This window comes from Trichogramma pretiosum, unplaced genomic scaffold (genome assembly GCF_000599845.2).
Source record: "Trichogramma pretiosum strain Unisexual culture from Peru unplaced genomic scaffold, Tpre_2.0 scaffold34, whole genome shotgun sequence".
Taxonomy (NCBI): domain Eukaryota; kingdom Metazoa; phylum Arthropoda; class Insecta; order Hymenoptera; family Trichogrammatidae; genus Trichogramma; species Trichogramma pretiosum.
In genome coordinates, this window is record NW_019641683.1 from 84,580 (window position 1) to 102,961 (window position 18,382).

Sequence of the window (18,382 nt, forward strand, 5' to 3'; positions counted from 1 at the left end):
TCCAATTCACTTAATACTCTACAGTGCCTATTAAGAATGGTCGTTTAATTCCTATCTTTAGTTATTCATATAATTATTCTTAATATTCTATGCACATTGTACTGTGGGAATTATTTTCCTATGCAAGAGGGTTGTCAAGAAAAAGCTTATTAAAAATTAGAAAATATCTATTTGAGTTATTTTATAAAATTTTACATAATCTTATTTATAAAAAATTAATTTTATTTTTAAAAAATTATCCACATAAATTTTCATTTTGAACCATATACTTTAAAAGTTCTGTCCATACTTGAGGAGGCTATAAAATCAGCATTCTTTCCAAAACGCACAGAAGTCACTGAGGCTGTGTGATCATTGAATGTCTTCAACTCTACCCACTGTTTGCAAACATAGATCCTATAATACAATAAAGTTATTTTTAGTTCAACTATTAATATTAAACCAAGAAAATAGATTAATCAAGGCTTATTTTAACATTTACATATTTGTATAATTTAATCATCAGACCAAATTATAATAATAATTACTAATTTATAAAAAATTTGCCTTTTAACATGCATATATAATATTATATAATTAGTTGAATATACCTAACATCTGATCCACAGACAGCTAAGTAAGTACCACTTTGATCGAAACAAATATCTTGTACTTCATAAGATTCATCTAATTGTAAAGTTTTGAAATTTTTCAGTTTACGCAGATCCCATAATTTTACACAAGAATCTTCAGCAGCTGTAGCCAAATAATAACCATTTTCTGAAAAACTTATTGCTGTAATAGGTCCAGAATGTCCAGGGAAATTAGCAACATTAGATTGTTCCTTTAAATCCCAAATTTTAATTTGTGAATCTACAGTTCCAGTACCAAAGATTAAGCCATCAGGGTGAAACTGTGCTGTAGTTAAAGGTTGGCTACCTTGTCCAGATACCTAAGTATTAACACCCAATAAAATTATATAATTTCATTAATAATAAATTGTCAAATTATTTTACCTTTGTAAGTAATAAACCTGTTCGAATATCTGAAAATGCCCAACAGTGATCGAGAGATGAACTGAGCAAGTAATCTCCAGTCGGATGCAATGACAATCCTGTTACAGGTGCATCATGAGTTCTCATTAGTAACATGGTTTGACTAGTATCCACATTCCAAACTCTAACAGTTGAATCAGGAGAAGCTGTCATAACTACATCTTCTGTTGGATGATAAATAACTCTTGTGACTTTTTTTGAATGACCTTTAAGAATGGTGACAATTTGTTCAGTATCTTTGTTAAAAACTACTGCATTTTTATCAGCTCCACCAGTTACAATTCTACTTGTATCTGCTCCATGTATATCTAAAGCCAGAATTCCAGGAGTACTAGCTGAATGAAGACCCTTAAATTAATATTTTTAATGAACATATTATTTTGAATAATGTTATATAATTAGTTGGCAAAGTAAAATTACTGGATGTGATGACAATGTTTCAAATGATTTTATTGTATCATGTGTAGAAAGATCTTCTGGAATAGATCTGCCTCTACGTTTTCTTTCTTGAGTCAAAACTGTTGCTTTCTCTTGTAATTTTTCGATAATGTCTTCAGTTATTCCTGCTTGTTCGTCGGGTTGTGTAGCTGTTCCACCAGCTTCCATAGCTAATGCCTTTTAAAAAAATTTTAATAATAATTAAAGCAATTACTAAGCATCATGAAGAGTATTTTAGTATATTTAAACTTACTGGTTGAGGAATGTTTGCAGCTGAAGTTAATGGTTTAATCATGGCTAATGCTTCTTTAGCTGCAGCTGCTTCCTTAGTGAGTTTTGTTATAGCTCGACAAACAGAATCATGTTGATAGAGGCTTTGCTGTAGTTCTGCACGAGATGCATGAACTTGCTGTTTAACTTTGAATGACGCTAAAGTAACAGCGTCATATTCATCTTGTAAATCTTTTAAAACATTTGGAATTGATGTTGCTGATGGTGGATTTGGCTTGAGGCATGCATCAGCTACATTAAACATTAAAGGTCGATTAAAATCAAGTGGTTGGGACTCAAATTCTTCAAATTACTTACTTTTAACTTCAATAAGTTGGTCTACACTCAAATCGATGCCATTTATCGGATCACATCCATTCTCTATTATATATTTTTCTATAACACTTTTTTCAAATATATGACCGGATACCGGTGAAACCACCGGTTCTTCGGGAACTGCATTAGTAACTAAAGCATAAAATATTACATAAGTATATTATGAAGTACTTATTCAAATCGAAATTTAATTACGTGCTCGAGAAATCAATCGTTATCAAATTTTAATCAAAAGTTAAAACAAATAAAGGTTTAAAACATAACCAAATTTTTTTTTAATTACAACGCGAAATAGCAAACATAATTTTTTGACAGCTACAACTAGAAAGTACCATGTATTCTAAGAGTAGAAAAAAGCAATTATCCAATGACGAATAATTTTATAACATTTTAATTTACTCACTGGCACACTGCAACATTTTATCACACTTAACGAGTTTATCCCTTAGCAGTTACAACTCACAACTTACAGTAGTTATTAGAATGTATACAATAGTTACCAACTGTTCTCTTAGTTTGCAAAGTGTAAATATCGTAGCAGACGACAAAATTGCATGTACTGTACTCTGTACTTGTCAATTTTCAGTCGTCATGATCAGTCTGGACTCTGGCATACTTTCTGTGCGCAGCAGCTGGTAAGACTAAACTAGACACCTTCCAAAACATGTAGTTGAAACACTGATTCTCCTGCTCGAAATATTTTAATGATATGTTAATCATTTTCTAAGATGTACACTTTACTTAGTGGGTTTTATCGGTATCTTGTTCAGAAAGACGAGTACTTCATAGTTATTTTAGGACTTGACAATGCCGGCAAAACTGTAAGAAAATATTTAATTATGAGCTAACCTGGACATTCGTCAAAATATTGTAAAACACGAGCTAATTTTTCTCTACAATAAAGGTATTTTTCTATTCAGACTTACTTGGAAGCTGCCAAAACAAAATTTACAAAAAATTATAAAGGCATGAACCCTAGTAAAATAACTACAACTGTAGGTTTGAACATTGGTAGAATTGATACCGGTGGTGTGAGACTCAATTTTTGGGACTTAGGAGGTCAAGAAGAATTACAATCACTTTGGGATAAAGTCAGTAATAAGATGCGTTTAAAGAAATTTTAATGTAATTGTAAATATTTAATAGTTTATTGCTTTCAAATATAGTATTATGCAGAATCACATGCAGTGATTTATATAGTAGACTCATCCGATAGAGATAGAATTCCTGTATCAAAGGAAACTTTTGGTAAATAATTGATTTTCATTTTGATGAAAAAATTATTTAATCAGTTAACTGATGTTTGTGGTAAAATTTTTAGATAAAGTAATCTCTTCGGAACATCTTCAAGGGGTGCCATTATTGGTTTTGGCTAATAAGCAAGATATACCAGACTGCATGGGTGTAAGAGATGTGAAGCCCATATTTAACCAAAATGCTCATTTAATTGGTCGAAGAGATTGTATGGTAATGCCAGTTTCTGCATTAACTGGGTAATTACAATATTTTTTATTTTATTAATAAATTTAATAGCTTTTCAAGTTTCATTATTGAATAATTTAATTTTTATTTTCACAGAGAGGGAGTAAATGAAGGAATAAATTGGTTGGTCGATTGCATCAAACGAAACAACGATATTAGACCTCCAAGAAATCAAGACAATAATGGTTTATCATGATATTCCATTCCATAATAATTTTGTAATTTAGTTTTAAATGTACATGTATAAAATTAGATTTATCCTTCAATATTAGATATTATTTTTATTTCTTAATTCTCAGATGTAATCTTACAACACAGGTAAAAACTTTTCTTCAGTATGCATAAGATGAAAATCTATCCGGAAAAGTTGAAAATCGAGTAGACCTTTTTTGCAGAATTTTTGCAGAATTTTTACTTTCAACTTTCATTAATAAAATAACATAAAAGGGAAACGATACACCAGTGAATAAAACATTTTCACCAGTAAATGAAACCATTATAATTCATAATAATATATTCAGAAAGTTGTTAAAAACTATTGAAATATTTAGTATTAATGCTCAGTTATATCATAAAATTTTACTAACGATGAATTAGTTCAGTATAATTAAATTATATTAATTTATAAATAAAGTTTCATTCACTGGTGCGTTTTCAATCACTGGGGAGGTGACTCTAAATTAGAATTACCAAAGGTTTCTATTTCAAAAACTCTGCTCTGAGCCTTGCGCATAGTGCCAAAATGCTATTGTGCAAACTTTTTCCACATTTTTAGGGCTCAAAGATGCCAATTTTATGTTGAAAGTGTAGAATGACATTTAACTGTAATTTATATCACATAAATGCAAAAGAGGAGTGAATTAGTGTATAACTCTCCTTAAGATTACAAAATCAAAATAATTAGTTTGCGCATTTTTACACCTTCAGAAAGAGGATATAAGTATATAACGATTTTTCGTGACCGTTTTTGGCGCCCCTTAAAAATTAGTGTGGGTGCCACGGCACCCCTGGCCCCCATACTGGCCCAGCCAATGCTAAAAAGCCTTCGTAATTCGTTTGAAATAACCAGATTCTCGAAGGCGATGTAAATAGACATTGAAACGCGTAGCTCATACAACGAGAGGTATAGTAAGGCGCGCGTATACGAGAGTTTGCACCTGTCTGATAGGCGGGCCGGTTGTACCGATAAGAGCTCAGATAAATACGCCTCGGTCCGTTTCTTTCTATTTTGTAAATGTATAAACGTCGCGTACAGTGATAATTGATATAAAACAGCGAGTGCCGCGTCGTCGTCGTGGTTGGAGCAAAAGCGCAAACGTCGCGTTACAGGCTAAAAATTTCCTCGTTATACGTTACGGATGACCAATAAATTGTCGTTACCTACATATTGAGATCAAAGTGTTCGATTTGAAGAAAAACAACGTTGTTGATCGTCTTCGTATCATGTGGTCGTATACAGACAGCAACGATATAAGTGTTTTACCGCCGGAGTTTAATCGAAGGTAATGGATCGTGTCGTGTAAGTTAATAACAAGAAACGCAGCTCGAGCTTTTGGATAAAACCCTGTGTCTCGTTGCTACATATTTTAATGACATATCTACTTTCATAAAAAGAAGATCGACGATAAAATGAATTCTTATCAAGCATGACGATGCTTGAATAATGAAATTAAATGCAGATTCGTCATTACTTACTACATAAACACAATCGAGAAAGAAAATGTTTTACAGCAGTTCTTATTCTAGCATCTTTGTGTTTACGTTGCAACGATCAATTTGATATTCTTGTAATTGGTGGAAAAGTCAAATGAACATTCATACAATTTTATTGATTGTATACATTATTGGAAAACATCAATCAAATAATTATAATTGAAACCCAATGTCTTTTGATTTTCCAGATGTTGCAAAGACAACCAATGCAATAAACGTTACGCTTTTGTTGATAATTTACATGTAGACCTTCAAATTTTCATACTTAAAGCTAAATATTAGGAAAACAGTACCTAATATTTCTCTCGAAATTTGATCGGTAAAATTCCAGAACTGCACAGATTTCAAAATTAGATATTTCATAACTAAATATTTAATTATATTCATTTGAATAATTTTTTATAACGCATATTTTTTCTGTGTCAGATTGAAATAGTATAGAGTAACCAAATATTTGTGCTTATCTCTTAAGAAAATCGAATAACAAGTAGTAAGTATAACATGAAAATATCAGCTATCTATTTTTGAATTCAATAAATATGTAAATTATATCACATAATGGAAAGGAAAAAAAAATTCTTTCTACTTCTCGATTTATATTATGAATGATTTAAGTTCCATTTTTTGCTGATTCAAATTTGATCGTACCTTCACTCAATATGATATACTACACATAAATATAAAGATATGTATTTGAGTGAAAAAAGTTGTTAATAAACGCGTGAATTTTAAGAACGACGAACAATCTTTAGAAAAACAATTCGTTCTATAACTTGATCAGTTGATATAAGTTGGTGTATTGCGCATTTTAATTTGTGGGTTCATGTGAAATTTCATGATATATAGCACATACAGTACTGCAGCAAGGCAAGTTTACACGTGGTCAACGTTGCCTGGGTTCAACTTTGACAAGCCACACAATTATAAGTAACGGCTAATTTTCAATAGTACAATAGGTCGCGGTTCATTAGCCGGTTACACGAGTTCCGAGCAATAACGAATCGCTCGCGAGTCGCGATTCGAGAATCGAGTTTAAGCGCAGCCTTACGTTTCAGCTCGTCGTCAGCGCTCTCTCGTATCAGCTGCGAATTTTCTCATTGCTCGTTTTCCTATATACTTGTATTCGTATCATCACAGGTGAACGGTTGTGCGTGGGTGAGTCATTTTTGACCGACTGTGACACGTCTATCTAGACCGTATAAGTATATAATTTTGTCTATGTTCGATAAGGACTATACCCGAACGTTTCATATATAAAATTGCTAATATGCAAAGCAGGCTATTAGCCGGAATTTAATGTTGGTCGATACGCGCAAGTATATCCTATAGCTGCTGTTTTCTGCTGCTGAGCCTGCTATTGCTGCTGGCTTTATTGTTTTGACATTTGATTCAGAGCGCGGTCCGTCAAGTAAGTAAAGAAGAATCTGTCAAATTGTTACATCTCGTATTCACGCCGCGGTGGCTCTAACGCGGCTAGGCTGAAAAGAGTGAAAGGGATTAATAAATGATAACTTTACTGCATTCTGTCTGTCGCCCAGGATCGTAAGCAATATCGCATACAATTTTCGAACATAGTACGAATTAATAAAGCTTCCAAGTTTTATCTTCAATATTGTCGTTTGCGAACGCGAAAGAGACAGAGAAACGAAGAGAGTGCTGAGAGGGGGAGAGAGAGAGAGAGAGAGAGAGAGAGAGAGCGAGAACGAACTGAAGAAAATTAAGGTGTGTGCCTGTGCTAATATACTGATCGCGAGTTGCGAGTTGCGACTGCTCTGTTGACTGTTTCGTTGCTGATAGTGCTATAAACTGCTTTTGTGTTCTTGGAGTCTTTAGGTTAAGGTACTGTTTTTGAATTGTATTCAAGTTATTGGACTGCTTGAATAGTGTGTGTGTGTGTACTGCATTTTGCTGCCAAGTGCTCTACCTAGTAGCCTCTACCTGCCTCCTGTCCAAGAGTCGTTTCGGATAACGGCTCGCACACGTATGTACTTGCTGTCAATGCAGCTCTTAATCAATGAATGCTTGTAATGAAGTAAATCGACGCTACTAGTCGATGATCTTCCTCGATACACGTCGGTAATTAATCAACAATTATCGTCGCCGCTGCGCCTCTCTTGCGTCCGCGAATCTTTGTTAATGAATGCGCCTGTTGTACTGTGCCGAAATTGCAGGTGGCTGTTGTGCTCGTGCTAACATATCTCTTCTTGCGGCTATATCTGCACACTGTATACACTTTTAGCATATGATCGTTCATTTCGCTAAGAACTGAACGCTCGTTATATATAAGTCGCTATACCCTGCCCAAGAACTTACAACAAATAGGTTCTTCGTGTGAGTGTGAGCGATGTTTGCATAGTGAGACAGTAATAGTATGTCAGTGCATTCCTACATTTCTTCATACGTCCTCTTGTATACTCTATCCACAAAGTTTCGATTGTGTGACTATTCTTTTACGATTTTTTCCAACCTGTAATCAACATAGCAGATACATTTCAATTATCTAACAAGTTTCGAAATTTTATTCTGTGTAGCCTCTGAAAGTCTCGGTTTCTCTCTCTTATTTTTATTTTGCGCGACCTATCTTTCAACATTTATCTCGCGAGCGTGGCACATTTTGACACAGCTGTGAAAATGATGGGTGACACTAGTATTACTAGCAGACCTAATACTAATGGTAGGTGGATCGGCCTTAGAAGTGCTGTATTTCATGGTATAACTTAAAGTAATTACATTCCATAAAGTTTCTTTAATGAAAGAATGTCTACTTTCAAGTTGATGAAATAAAATGTACTGAAAGGTTTAAATGAATTTTAAAATTCCGTTTTTACTGTTTTACTTTCCCAATTATGAAATGAAGTAAGCTTTTGTTGTATTAGTCACATTAAAAAAATTGTTACATCTTTTCTATTTGTGTATGTGTACTTTAATTTGCCACAACATTTAATTAACCTTAAGTTAAATGATGTTTACATTAATTTAATTGTATAATGTTACAGTACTTGCAGAGTTTAATTTTACTTTAACCAATAATTCATTGCAATAAATATTTTTTAAATTCCATTTATAATTAACTCTTAAAATTGTTCTTTCTTTTTCTTTTGTTTTTCTGTATGGGTATACATGTGTGTGAGTGTGACTGCTATGAATTATTATTAATTTCAAGTCAAATTTATTGTTAAAATATTTTAAATTATCTTATTTATTATTATGAAAAAATTTAAATATTGTTCCTATAATATGTCTAACAGGATAAGATCCAAGTGCCAGATTTTTTTGCAGTTATTAACAGCAAGTTGAATTGTATTGCTTGTCTTTGCAACTGTGGCTGCATTTTACTGACAGCTGATTCATAATGAATGCCTCAGAACATGGGTAAATAGCCCTAAGAGCATATATTTTTTTAATATTTTTGTTTTTGTATAATTTTAAACAAAATTCAATACCATATACATTTTGAAAAAATATGTTTGAATGTTTACCACAGCATGTGCTCATAATTATTCCAGATTTAACCCTGCCTTTAATATGGCCTCCATTAAACAAGCCATCAATGAAGCGGTGGAAAGAGGTGGGTACACTAATTTGTGTTTTTCACATCACTTTTATTTCATACAGCACAATTCCTGCATCTGATACCTAATGCTTTGCTTATTACATTAATTATATGTTTTATTATGAAGTTTGAGTCAGTATAACATTCATTATTATAAATTATGAATGTAAGAAAATATACTTTATAATTGATAATGTTTCAAATGTATATTGCATTGTTTATTTCAATTTTATCATGTTTTTTTTATCATTTAATTATAAATTTTTTATGTGCATGCTAGCATAAAAAAATTGCTCTTAACGCATTGCTTTCATCTAACCACACAGTGCACTCATAATATATTGTTAATTGCAAGTTTCAACAGTGAGAATGCCAGCACCTACTCGCTTGAGGGACCTAATAAGACAAATAAGAGCTGCAAGAACTGCTGCAGAAGAAAGAACGGTTGTCAACAAGGAGTGTGCATATATCAGATCCACTTTTAGAGAAGAAGATAGTGTTTGGAGATGTCGAAATATTGCCAAATTATTATACATTCACATGTTAGGGTGAGCATGATAAATTTTTCAAATATTCATGAAATTTTCTCATTAATTCTTTTCATCATTTTCAACACAAAAATTATTTTAATTGTAGGTATCCTGCACATTTTGGACAGTTGGAATGTTTAAAGTTGATTGCATCTCCAAGGTTTACAGATAAACGTATTGGATACTTGGGTGCCATGCTCCTTTTGGATGAAAGACAAGACGTTCATTTATTAATAACTAATTGTTTAAAAAAGTATATTTCCATTCAACTAAGTTTGATTGTAAATCTTAATTTGTATGAAATTGTAATTTTTTTTTATTTCAGTGACTTGAATAGCACTACTCAGTTCGTAATAGGCTTGGCATTATGTACTCTTGGAGCTATCGCTTCTCCTGAAATGGCTAGAGATCTTGCTGCTGAAGTTGAGAGATTGATGAAATCTCCTAATGCCTATATTAGAAAAAAAGCTGCTCTATGTGCATTTAGAATTATCAGAAGAGTTCCAGAATTAATGGAAATGTTTTTACCAGCCACCAGAAGTTTGTTGACTGAAAAAAATCATGGAGTTTTGATTACTGGTGTAACTCTCATCACTGAAATGTGTGAAAATAGCGTGGATACATTGAATCATTTTAAAAAGGTAGATAGAAATTTATTGTAACTTTTTTATGAATGCATTTTTTTAGTTTCATGTTATCCATATGTATTTTAAACGACTATCGTCCATAATTTAAAATTAGTCTTAATAGTGAGACGTCTCTTCTAAGTTGTAAGTCCATAAATTTGCAAATTATAAAATTTAATTTTGTCCCATTCAGGATTGCGGCCATCGAGAGGTAATTTCGAAACGCTAATTATTATTTTCGCATGATTCGCTTGGCATATTTTCATACAAATATATATATTTATAAAAAAAGCTTTGCTGATCGAATCTTTAAAATCTCATGTGTAAATACTTTTTCGAAAGCATACTTCGTCATATGAGATAGTATTAAAAAATCGGAAGTTCGATAAATTTCATTGTCAACAAATAATTTATATTATTTCTAATCATTTTTTAAAAACTAGAAATAATCAATGTCAAGTATAGTTAAATATTGCATGTATCAATTTCTTGATTTTACATTGTAAATATTGAAAAAATTTTGTCTACCACTTCTTCCAATATAAAATTTGAACTGAAATTCATATATTGATACATTTTTCGAAATATACTGAAATGTACTATGTAATTTTTGATGTTCACAGGTGTTTAATCTTCTGCACTTAATGTAAATTTTTATTTTACCTAACACAAAATGAACTATCCATTTTTTTCAGATTGTGCCAAATCTTGTAAGGATTTTGAAAAACCTCATACTTGCCGGTTATTCACCAGAACATGATGTGTCTGGTGTATCTGATCCATTCTTGCAAGTAAAAATTTTACGTCTCTTGCGAATTTTGGGACGTAACGATGTTGATGCATCAGAAGCTATGAACGATATTCTTGCACAAGTGGCTACAAATACGGAAACAAGTAAAAATGTTGGCAACACAATTTTATACGAAACTGTTCTTTCAATCATGGATATTAAGTCAGAAAGCGGTTTACGTGTATTGGCTGTTAATATTTTGGGTCGATTTTTATTGAACAATGATAAAAACATCCGCTATGTTGCCTTGAATACTCTTTTAAAAACAGTATATGTTGATACAAATGCAGTGCAAAGACATCGGACAACTATTTTGGTACATAGCTATAGTGCTAGCATATTTTAAAATTCAACCATTTTAAATCAATTAAATTTTTTTTTCTAGGACTGTTTGAAAGATCCTGATGTATCCATTCGACGCCGCGCTATGGAACTTAGCTTTGCTTTAACTAATTCTAACAATATAAGAGCGATGATAAAAGAACTTTTACTTTTCTTGGAGCGAGCTGATCCCGAATTCAAAGCTCAATGTAGCAGTAACATTGTTATGTCTGCTGAACGTTTTGCTCCAAATAAACGTTGGCATCTCGAAACTTTATTCAAAGTTTTAGTTGCGGTAAAATTTTATAAATATCAATGAAAATGTCTAACTATGTAATTTATATTCAGCTGTACTTTGATTTTTTTTGTTAATAGGCTGGAAATTATGTTAGAGACGACGTTGTTGCTTGTACAATACAACTAATTTCAGAAACACAATCACAACAAGTTTATGCAGTTAGTGCTCTTTGGCGTGCTCTAGAAGAAGATACTTACGATAAGCAACCACTGACCCAAGTAGCTACTTGGTGTATTGGAGAATATGGTGACTTAATGCTGTATGGTCCTCATCCCGATGATGCTGATGCTCCTGTTAATGTAATTTTGTCTAAAATAATTTGCCCCCCTGAATTCCTAAAAATGATAATTATTTTTTGCAGCTTACTGAAGAAGAAGTTATTGATGTTTATCACAAGCTTTTGTGGAGTCAACAAAATAGTGTAGTAACGAAACAGTATGCCTTGTTATCTCTCACAAAATTGAGTACACGATTCCAGCGTGGAAACGAGTGAGTCCATATTTGCTTACGGAAATGGTTTCGCTTAAAATTCATTTTATTCATTCTTCAAAATTAACTTTGCTTTCCTGCTTCGAATGCATTATTATTTATTTTAAATGTTTATAGTAACATTTTGCAGTGAGACACTTCCATTTTACAGGAAAATACGACAGATTATTGATACATTTGGTAGCAACTTAAATATTGAATTACAACAACGAGGAATTGAATTTTCTCAATTATTTCGAAAATACGACCATTTACGACCCGCATTGCTAGAGAGAATGCCACCCATGGAAACAGCAAAGCCTCAAGCAAATGGAATTATTGGCGTGGTCAATGGTGATTCCGAAGTAGAAGAAGAAAAAACTCTGAATGTTGAACCTATAAATACTGTTCCGCAATCAGACTCAGTGAGTATTTCTCATTATATTACACTTATTTAGATTTTAAATCTTTAAAATTCATAAATATGAGAAGTTAAAAATTGTCAGACCATTTTACTTAAAATCAAAACTGATTTCTGATATTTTTCTTCTTTTTCAAATTTTCAGAGTGCTCTTCTGGATTTATTAGGTGGTACTGATTTAAGTTCACCAACAACAGTACCAACAGTAATTTCTACTACCACACCTGTTTCCACTTCAAACAACAATGACCTTTTAGATTTACTTGGAGGTTTGGATTTGACAGCTACTGCACCAGTATTGACAATACCACAACAACAGTCTCCTCCGCAATTATTTAGTCCTGCTAATTCAAACTTTTTAGTAGATGGTTTACTTAATTCCTCATCCACACCAATTTCAACTGGTATGTTAATGAAATATTTGATATAAAGTTATAAATTTTTTTCACATTTTGTGAACTCATCTTTCATAGTTCCAGACTCTCCTAGTATGACAGTATTTGACAAACAAGGACTGAAAATAACATTCAAATTGCAAAGAACTCTAGATAATCCGGACTTATTAGTGATTAATATGGCTGCATTAAATTCAAGTTCTTCGCAAATTAATGATTTTCTATTTCAAGCTGCTGTTCCGAAAGTAAAGAATCACTACTCTTAATTATATTTAAAAAATACATTAATGCTAAATTGATATTTATCGTCAAATTTTATAGACATTCCAGTTGCACATGTTGTCTCCATCGGGAACTTCACTACCGCCTTTTGGACAAGTAACGCAAATATTGAAAGTAAACAATATCAATAAGGTATGGTACTTTAGTTTACTAATATGTAAAATTATCTTCAGCATTTTTAGTTTTTTTTTTATTTACAATAGGCGGCCTTGAGGATGCGACTTCGCATATCATATACTGGAGTTTCAGGGCCCATTTTGGAACAAGCTGAAGTAAACAATTTTCCAACCATAACGGTGCAATGACAGCACATGATACAAAAACCAATTGTATATACGCCTGCCTAAATTTTTAAGCGCGTCTTGTATAAATCGATAAAACCAACCAATTTGATTTCTCATTACATATTACAATCGCCGACTTATTTATATATATATATATATAATATATGAAAGAAGAAACATAAAAAATTGCACACATAAGCAAATGTATATGTGTACATACTAAGGAATCTGGTGTAAACATTAGGCCGAGCTATTTCGTACTCAATGCTGAACGTAATATTTTAATTAGACGGTTGCCTGTGTGCGGAATGAACTATTCAATGAAAATTTGCATGAAGCCGATTACTTTTTAAAAGTTTTAATTGTATATATATTATGCCTGCAAGTGAACTCTTATTTTACGCAAAAAATTTGATGATTGCATTATTTTACTTAGTTTGCTCACCATGATTATTCCTCATGTTCACGTTGCATTCCATTTTTTGATATTACCTGTTAGCTAAAAAATTAATTCACGGAATTTATGTGTCTAGAGAATTTTATTGTTGTGTAAAATCACATTTGTCAAACTCCCAAATAGTTTTTCTTATTGTTCAAGTTATTTTTCATAAAAAGCTTAATCAAACAAGATGCTCGTTGTTGGAAGAAAAAAACGAAAAATCCAAAATTTCTCAATGCATAGTAAATTTTTTACTAGAATCCTTTTTTTTTACTTTTTGATTCATTATTAGAGGTGTGCGTGCGAGTACTCGAAAAAAACCTCGAGTACTCGAGTTTTATCGATCATTCAAGAATTTTCGAGTATTCGTCATGTTTTTGGATTTTTGCTAATTAAATGATACATTGTCAAAACTATGAATATCCCCGTGGCATATGCATGTTCCGAAGTGTTATGTACTCGGAGTGCTCGTATTTTTGTATGTATCGACGCTCTTTATGAAAAATGACACGTTTATATGTTAATTTAAATAGAAAAATGTCAATGCTGCGAGTAACTAACACTCAGGAGCATGCACATGCAACGAGGATATTCATTGGTTTGTTAATATTTACTTAGCTGAAACTCAAAAATATGACGAGTACTCGAAAAATCGAGTTCAATCGAATCGAGCTTTTTCGAGTACTCACACACCTATATTAATTGTCAATAAGGTTAAACTTGCTTAATTTTTATAAAAATTCAACATTTTTTTCAAAATTCAGATATCATTACACTAGATATTGGATACTTACATAAATTTTCATTGAACAAAACTTAACTTCACTAATCTTTTGCACATTTCATCTAATTTGTCAATTTTTGCGGTAAATTTATTCATTAAAATAAATTAACATACATCAATTTTTTGTTATGCGATAAAAATTATCCTTAGTTATAGACCTTGATGAATTCGATAATTGACATATTTTGAGATCAAAAGAATCTGTAACATTTATATACTTTAACACAACTTAAATTTTTTTTTAATGTTATTGAGGAACTCTTTACTTTTAATGAATTCTATTTGCTAAAAAAAATAATATAAATGTTGTCCCATATGTGCAATTTTGAACTTAGTATGATTTTTATATTGTGCATAGGAATTAGAATTTTGAAGATAAAATTAATGCAATTGTTGGCCAGGGAACAAATGTGTAATGGAATGTATTTTGTTGAATCATGGGGTGCTAAAAATAAAAAAAAAATTATTTAAAGATTTGGATGCAAAAAATTGATTGAAAAGAGTAATAGTTTATAAATTCTATTCTTTAACTTGTGTTATTAATATCACAAATATGTTTATAATTTTAATCATAATTTGATGTTATAAAACAATTTACTCTGTTTTAGAATTTTTTGTTTTCTAATAACATTTTAATCTGAAAATTAGTAATTGTATTTATTGTATACAGTAATAAAACAACTGATTTCTCTGTGATAAGATACACACATTTTTAAGACAATATATTATCATACTATATAAAAGACAGTTGTAGTAATTTTATTTTATTGTTATGTATCATGTATTATGATCATGTTGGTAAAAAGTTTCAAATTCATTTTACTAAATTCATCTGATTGTTCATAATTGTATTTTTCTAAAACGGTAATATAAAATTTTAAATTATAAGAAATTTTATGTAATTATTTCAACATCAGAACGATTGAAATATTTTTAGGCCAGAAACGATTGAAGTATATAAAAAATATTACATGTTTTAGCTCCGTCCCTTGTATACTGTGCGTTCAGTCAGATCGAATCATAAAAATAAAAATAAAACTAAGTAAATGCAGAAGGGCAAATATTCTGAGTGGCCTTGAACTGGATCTATGGTATAAAAACAGCTTTTCAATGAAATTCATTCTGCCTACTTGACAATTATTAGTTTTTATAAATATCAATAAAAAAATATATATTATACATAAAAAAATATTAGGTAATAAAAACAATTAATGATAAAAATGTTGTATATAATTTTAGTAAATATTAACATGTGAAGATGAAATGTATTTTTATTCCATTGAAATACTTGTTTTTTGAGAATAAAAAATAATACAGATGCAAATCGTTCAAAATCTCTTATTGGAACAATTTTTTATTACTAAAGTTACACATTAAATGTTGCATTATATTTAATTCTATTTCTTATCTTACATATTATTTCTTAACAAAATTTAAAGTTACATTATGAGTTGTCAGTAGAAGCTTCCTTAATGCTTCTTAATCCAACCTGATTGAAAAGCCTATCTTTAATAATTTGTGCCATCAAACCATGAATAACTTCTATTGTAGTTTTACTGCTATCTTTTGTAGCTTTCCCAAGCTTATTAACATTTGCCCGATCCTGAGCTGTTTCTAGTGAAGGTCCTTCCAAAACAAAACCTCTACACAAAGCTTGCTCTGATTGTTCCAGTTTATCAGATAAATCAAATATTTGACCAGTTGTATAGTCTGTATTTGTTAACAAACTTGAGGAACTTAGGGTGTTCACCCAATACTTATTCCACAATGAATCAAGAAGCCTTCTATCTAATGACGATTTAAAATATGTAACTTCAAGTGAATAGTATTGTTTACAATGAACTCCAAAATCTTCAATTTTATTCAACGGTATTGTTTGATATTCTGAAGGTTCTTCATTAGCTGGTTTATAACCCTGTTGAATAATCAAACTAACATTTAAACACAATTCACATAATAATTCATTAGCAATTTTTTTGATTTACCTTTGGATATGTTCTGAAAGCTCCTAAGCAAACTTTTCCAGCTGAAATAGTTCTTACAGGATCAATTACAATTGCAACAAACGGTTCTTGAAAATTTTGATTCAACATTTGGGTAGACACATCTATTCCAGACAACCAACACCCATATCCTGGATGACTATGATACCAGCCAATAGCATTTTCTTGCCTCCCAACCTATTAAGTCAGTATTTATGATTTATATGAACAATTCACATTTCTTATGAAAAAATCTATTAAGTCCGCAATGTAGAATTCTCAAAATCATTAGACACGTATTTTTTTTGTTTTTCAATTAATCAATTATCAACAGAGGTATGATCAGTTAAAAATGAGCGTGACATCACAATCATAGTACTTCTCCCGTTATATTTACTTTGATTGTGACGTCACGCTTGTTGTTTCAAATGCTATATCTCCGTTAATAATTAATTAATTGAAATACGATAAAATACGTACCCAATGATTTTCAGAAATCTACATTGCGGACCTAGTCGATTTTTTCATAAGAAATGCAAATGATACGAGTAATCATTTGAATAGATTATTTACTTGTTTCGCAGCATCAATGTAAGCAGTCATATATTCATAAGCTTGAGCTTGTGCATTCACACGAGTTTCAGTTCCTTCCACTGGTAGTGCAAAAGAGTCCATGACCAGCATTGTATTTGCAGTAACTTTACCAAGCAGAAGACCCATTACTTCTAAAGTTCCACCAGAACGAGCATGCATAACCATTTTTAATAAAGCTAATGCAGATATCCTGATATCTTTAAAAAAGTGAGGACTGAAACAAGCATTATTATTGAATGAATTTATTATTCAATGAAACTCATATAATTTTAAGTATTTTCAGTGATTACTCTTTCTCCCAAGGTTTTGCAGTGAGGATGTCTTGTTGCTCTTTTTTGTCGTAGCGATAAATATCATCAATGGTATTAATTGATTCAATGTTGTTTGCTAATTCCCATGTTTTTTGAGCAATGCTACTTTGTTCACTAGAGGCACTGGCCATGATTACAATTTAATCCAAGTCACTGCAAAATGTCAAAAGATTATTTTTCTATTTGTGATCAATTATTTAGCACTCATTGTGAAGATACAACCGATTTTTACCATATAACAATACAAAAAATTCATTCATTTAAATAGTTTGAAGTTGAAAACATATTTTATTCTAAAAAAAATTAGATAAACGGATTATAGCGATCTTACAGAGGATTGTATAGGTTCGTAAATAAAATTTAACCTAACAAATGTAGCTCTTACACAGTAAACTAAATTGAAAGCACTTGTGCCGACAGAGTTTAAGTTCATACGAGTTACATCTATTAACCCTTAATGAATAGTTTTAACAGAAAATTGTAAGAAGTAATATATTATACCTTATTTTGCTTTTTCAGAGACAAACTTTCGGTATGAATTGCGAGCGGATGTTCAGAGAATCGTGTACGGTCGTATGTTGTGTTTATATTATAATTCATCATAAATATGTGAGAGAAGAACACTAGCGCCAGGAAAATATGCGATTGTCGCGAGTGTTTGTCATTCGCATTTCGCGCATCTATTGATTAAATACCGGTCACTTGAGGTTCTTCATAGATAGAATGAAAAACATTATATTAAGCATCGGATAGCAAAAATTTAAGTTTTAATCTCTTATTTTTTTGAGTGTAAGTTATTGTTAATAAAATTCATGGAATAATTAGTATTTCCGAACCGTTTTTAAATTATGCGCGTATTTAATAAACGAGTCGTATATAGATCTACACAAGATCTTTTGGTTTATTTTTATTAATCAAAATAAGAAATTTCTGAAAAAACGTCTGAAAAACCGAGCGAGAGTTTAGAAGAGCGCTAGTAGATAGGTAGAGCGCTATTCCACTTTAAATTACTGCGGAACTTTGCTGGAGCT

General features: G+C 31.3%; 4 protein-coding genes across 19 annotated transcripts; 2 read left to right on the forward strand and 2 right to left on the reverse strand.

Annotated features, from left to right (window-relative positions):
• Positions 1–51: 51 nt before the first annotated feature.
• Positions 52–2,600, reverse strand: LOC106650182 (pre-mRNA-processing factor 19-like). Its single transcript, XM_014368079.2, has 7 exons — positions 2,482–2,600; positions 2,061–2,210; positions 1,726–1,994; positions 1,455–1,649; positions 996–1,382; positions 591–931; positions 52–396 (listed from the first exon to the last, which is right to left on the reverse strand). The coding sequence occupies exons 1-7, from the start codon at positions 2,495–2,497 to the stop codon at positions 252–254; spliced, it is 1,503 nt and encodes a 500-aa protein (XP_014223565.1). The 5' UTR covers positions 2,498–2,600; the 3' UTR covers positions 52–251.
• Positions 2,524–3,828, forward strand: LOC106650188 (ADP-ribosylation factor-related protein 1). The gene is made up of 6 exons (XM_014368092.2): positions 2,524–2,713; positions 2,807–2,899; positions 2,999–3,169; positions 3,245–3,326; positions 3,400–3,571; positions 3,657–3,828. Exons 1-6 carry the CDS (start codon positions 2,633–2,635, stop codon positions 3,754–3,756), a joined length of 699 nt encoding a protein of 232 aa, XP_014223578.1. The 5' UTR covers positions 2,524–2,632; the 3' UTR covers positions 3,757–3,828.
• An 882-nt stretch (positions 3,829–4,710) lies between these two features.
• On the forward strand, positions 4,711–15,211 carry LOC106648843 (AP-1 complex subunit gamma-1). 15 transcript variants are annotated; one of them, XM_014366002.2, is made up of 15 exons: positions 6,243–6,681; positions 8,522–8,645; positions 8,780–8,841; positions 9,182–9,374; positions 9,463–9,609; positions 9,682–9,997; positions 10,678–11,088; positions 11,158–11,388; positions 11,469–11,690; positions 11,753–11,880; positions 12,011–12,284; positions 12,426–12,684; positions 12,754–12,920; positions 12,997–13,089; positions 13,161–15,211. In XM_014366002.2, exons 2-15 carry the CDS (start codon positions 8,626–8,628, stop codon positions 13,260–13,262), a joined length of 2,625 nt encoding a protein of 874 aa, XP_014221488.1. In that variant the 5' UTR covers positions 6,243–6,681; positions 8,522–8,625; the 3' UTR covers positions 13,263–15,211. The 15 variants fall into 15 exon arrangements, with proteins under 15 accessions (XP_014221462.1, XP_014221454.1, XP_014221541.1 ...); XM_014366026.2 differs by lacking the exon at positions 6,243–6,681 and adding an exon at positions 6,708–7,112 and having other exon boundaries at positions 9,191–9,374; XM_014365994.2 differs by lacking the exon at positions 6,243–6,681 and adding an exon at positions 6,709–7,112.
• Positions 15,212–15,717: 506 nt separating this feature from the next.
• On the reverse strand, positions 15,718–18,043 carry LOC106648829 (COP9 signalosome complex subunit 5). 2 transcript variants are annotated; one of them, XM_014365947.2, is made up of 5 exons: positions 17,853–18,043; positions 17,331–17,504; positions 17,020–17,254; positions 16,450–16,644; positions 15,718–16,379 (listed from the first exon to the last, which is right to left on the reverse strand). In XM_014365947.2, exons 2-5 carry the CDS (start codon positions 17,480–17,482, stop codon positions 15,909–15,911), a joined length of 1,053 nt encoding a protein of 350 aa, XP_014221433.1. In that variant the 5' UTR covers positions 17,483–17,504; positions 17,853–18,043; the 3' UTR covers positions 15,718–15,908. The 2 variants fall into 2 exon arrangements, with proteins under 2 accessions (XP_014221433.1, XP_014221442.1); XM_014365956.2 differs by lacking the exon at positions 17,853–18,043 and adding an exon at positions 17,584–17,744.
• Between the last annotated feature and the right edge of the window lie 339 nt (positions 18,044–18,382).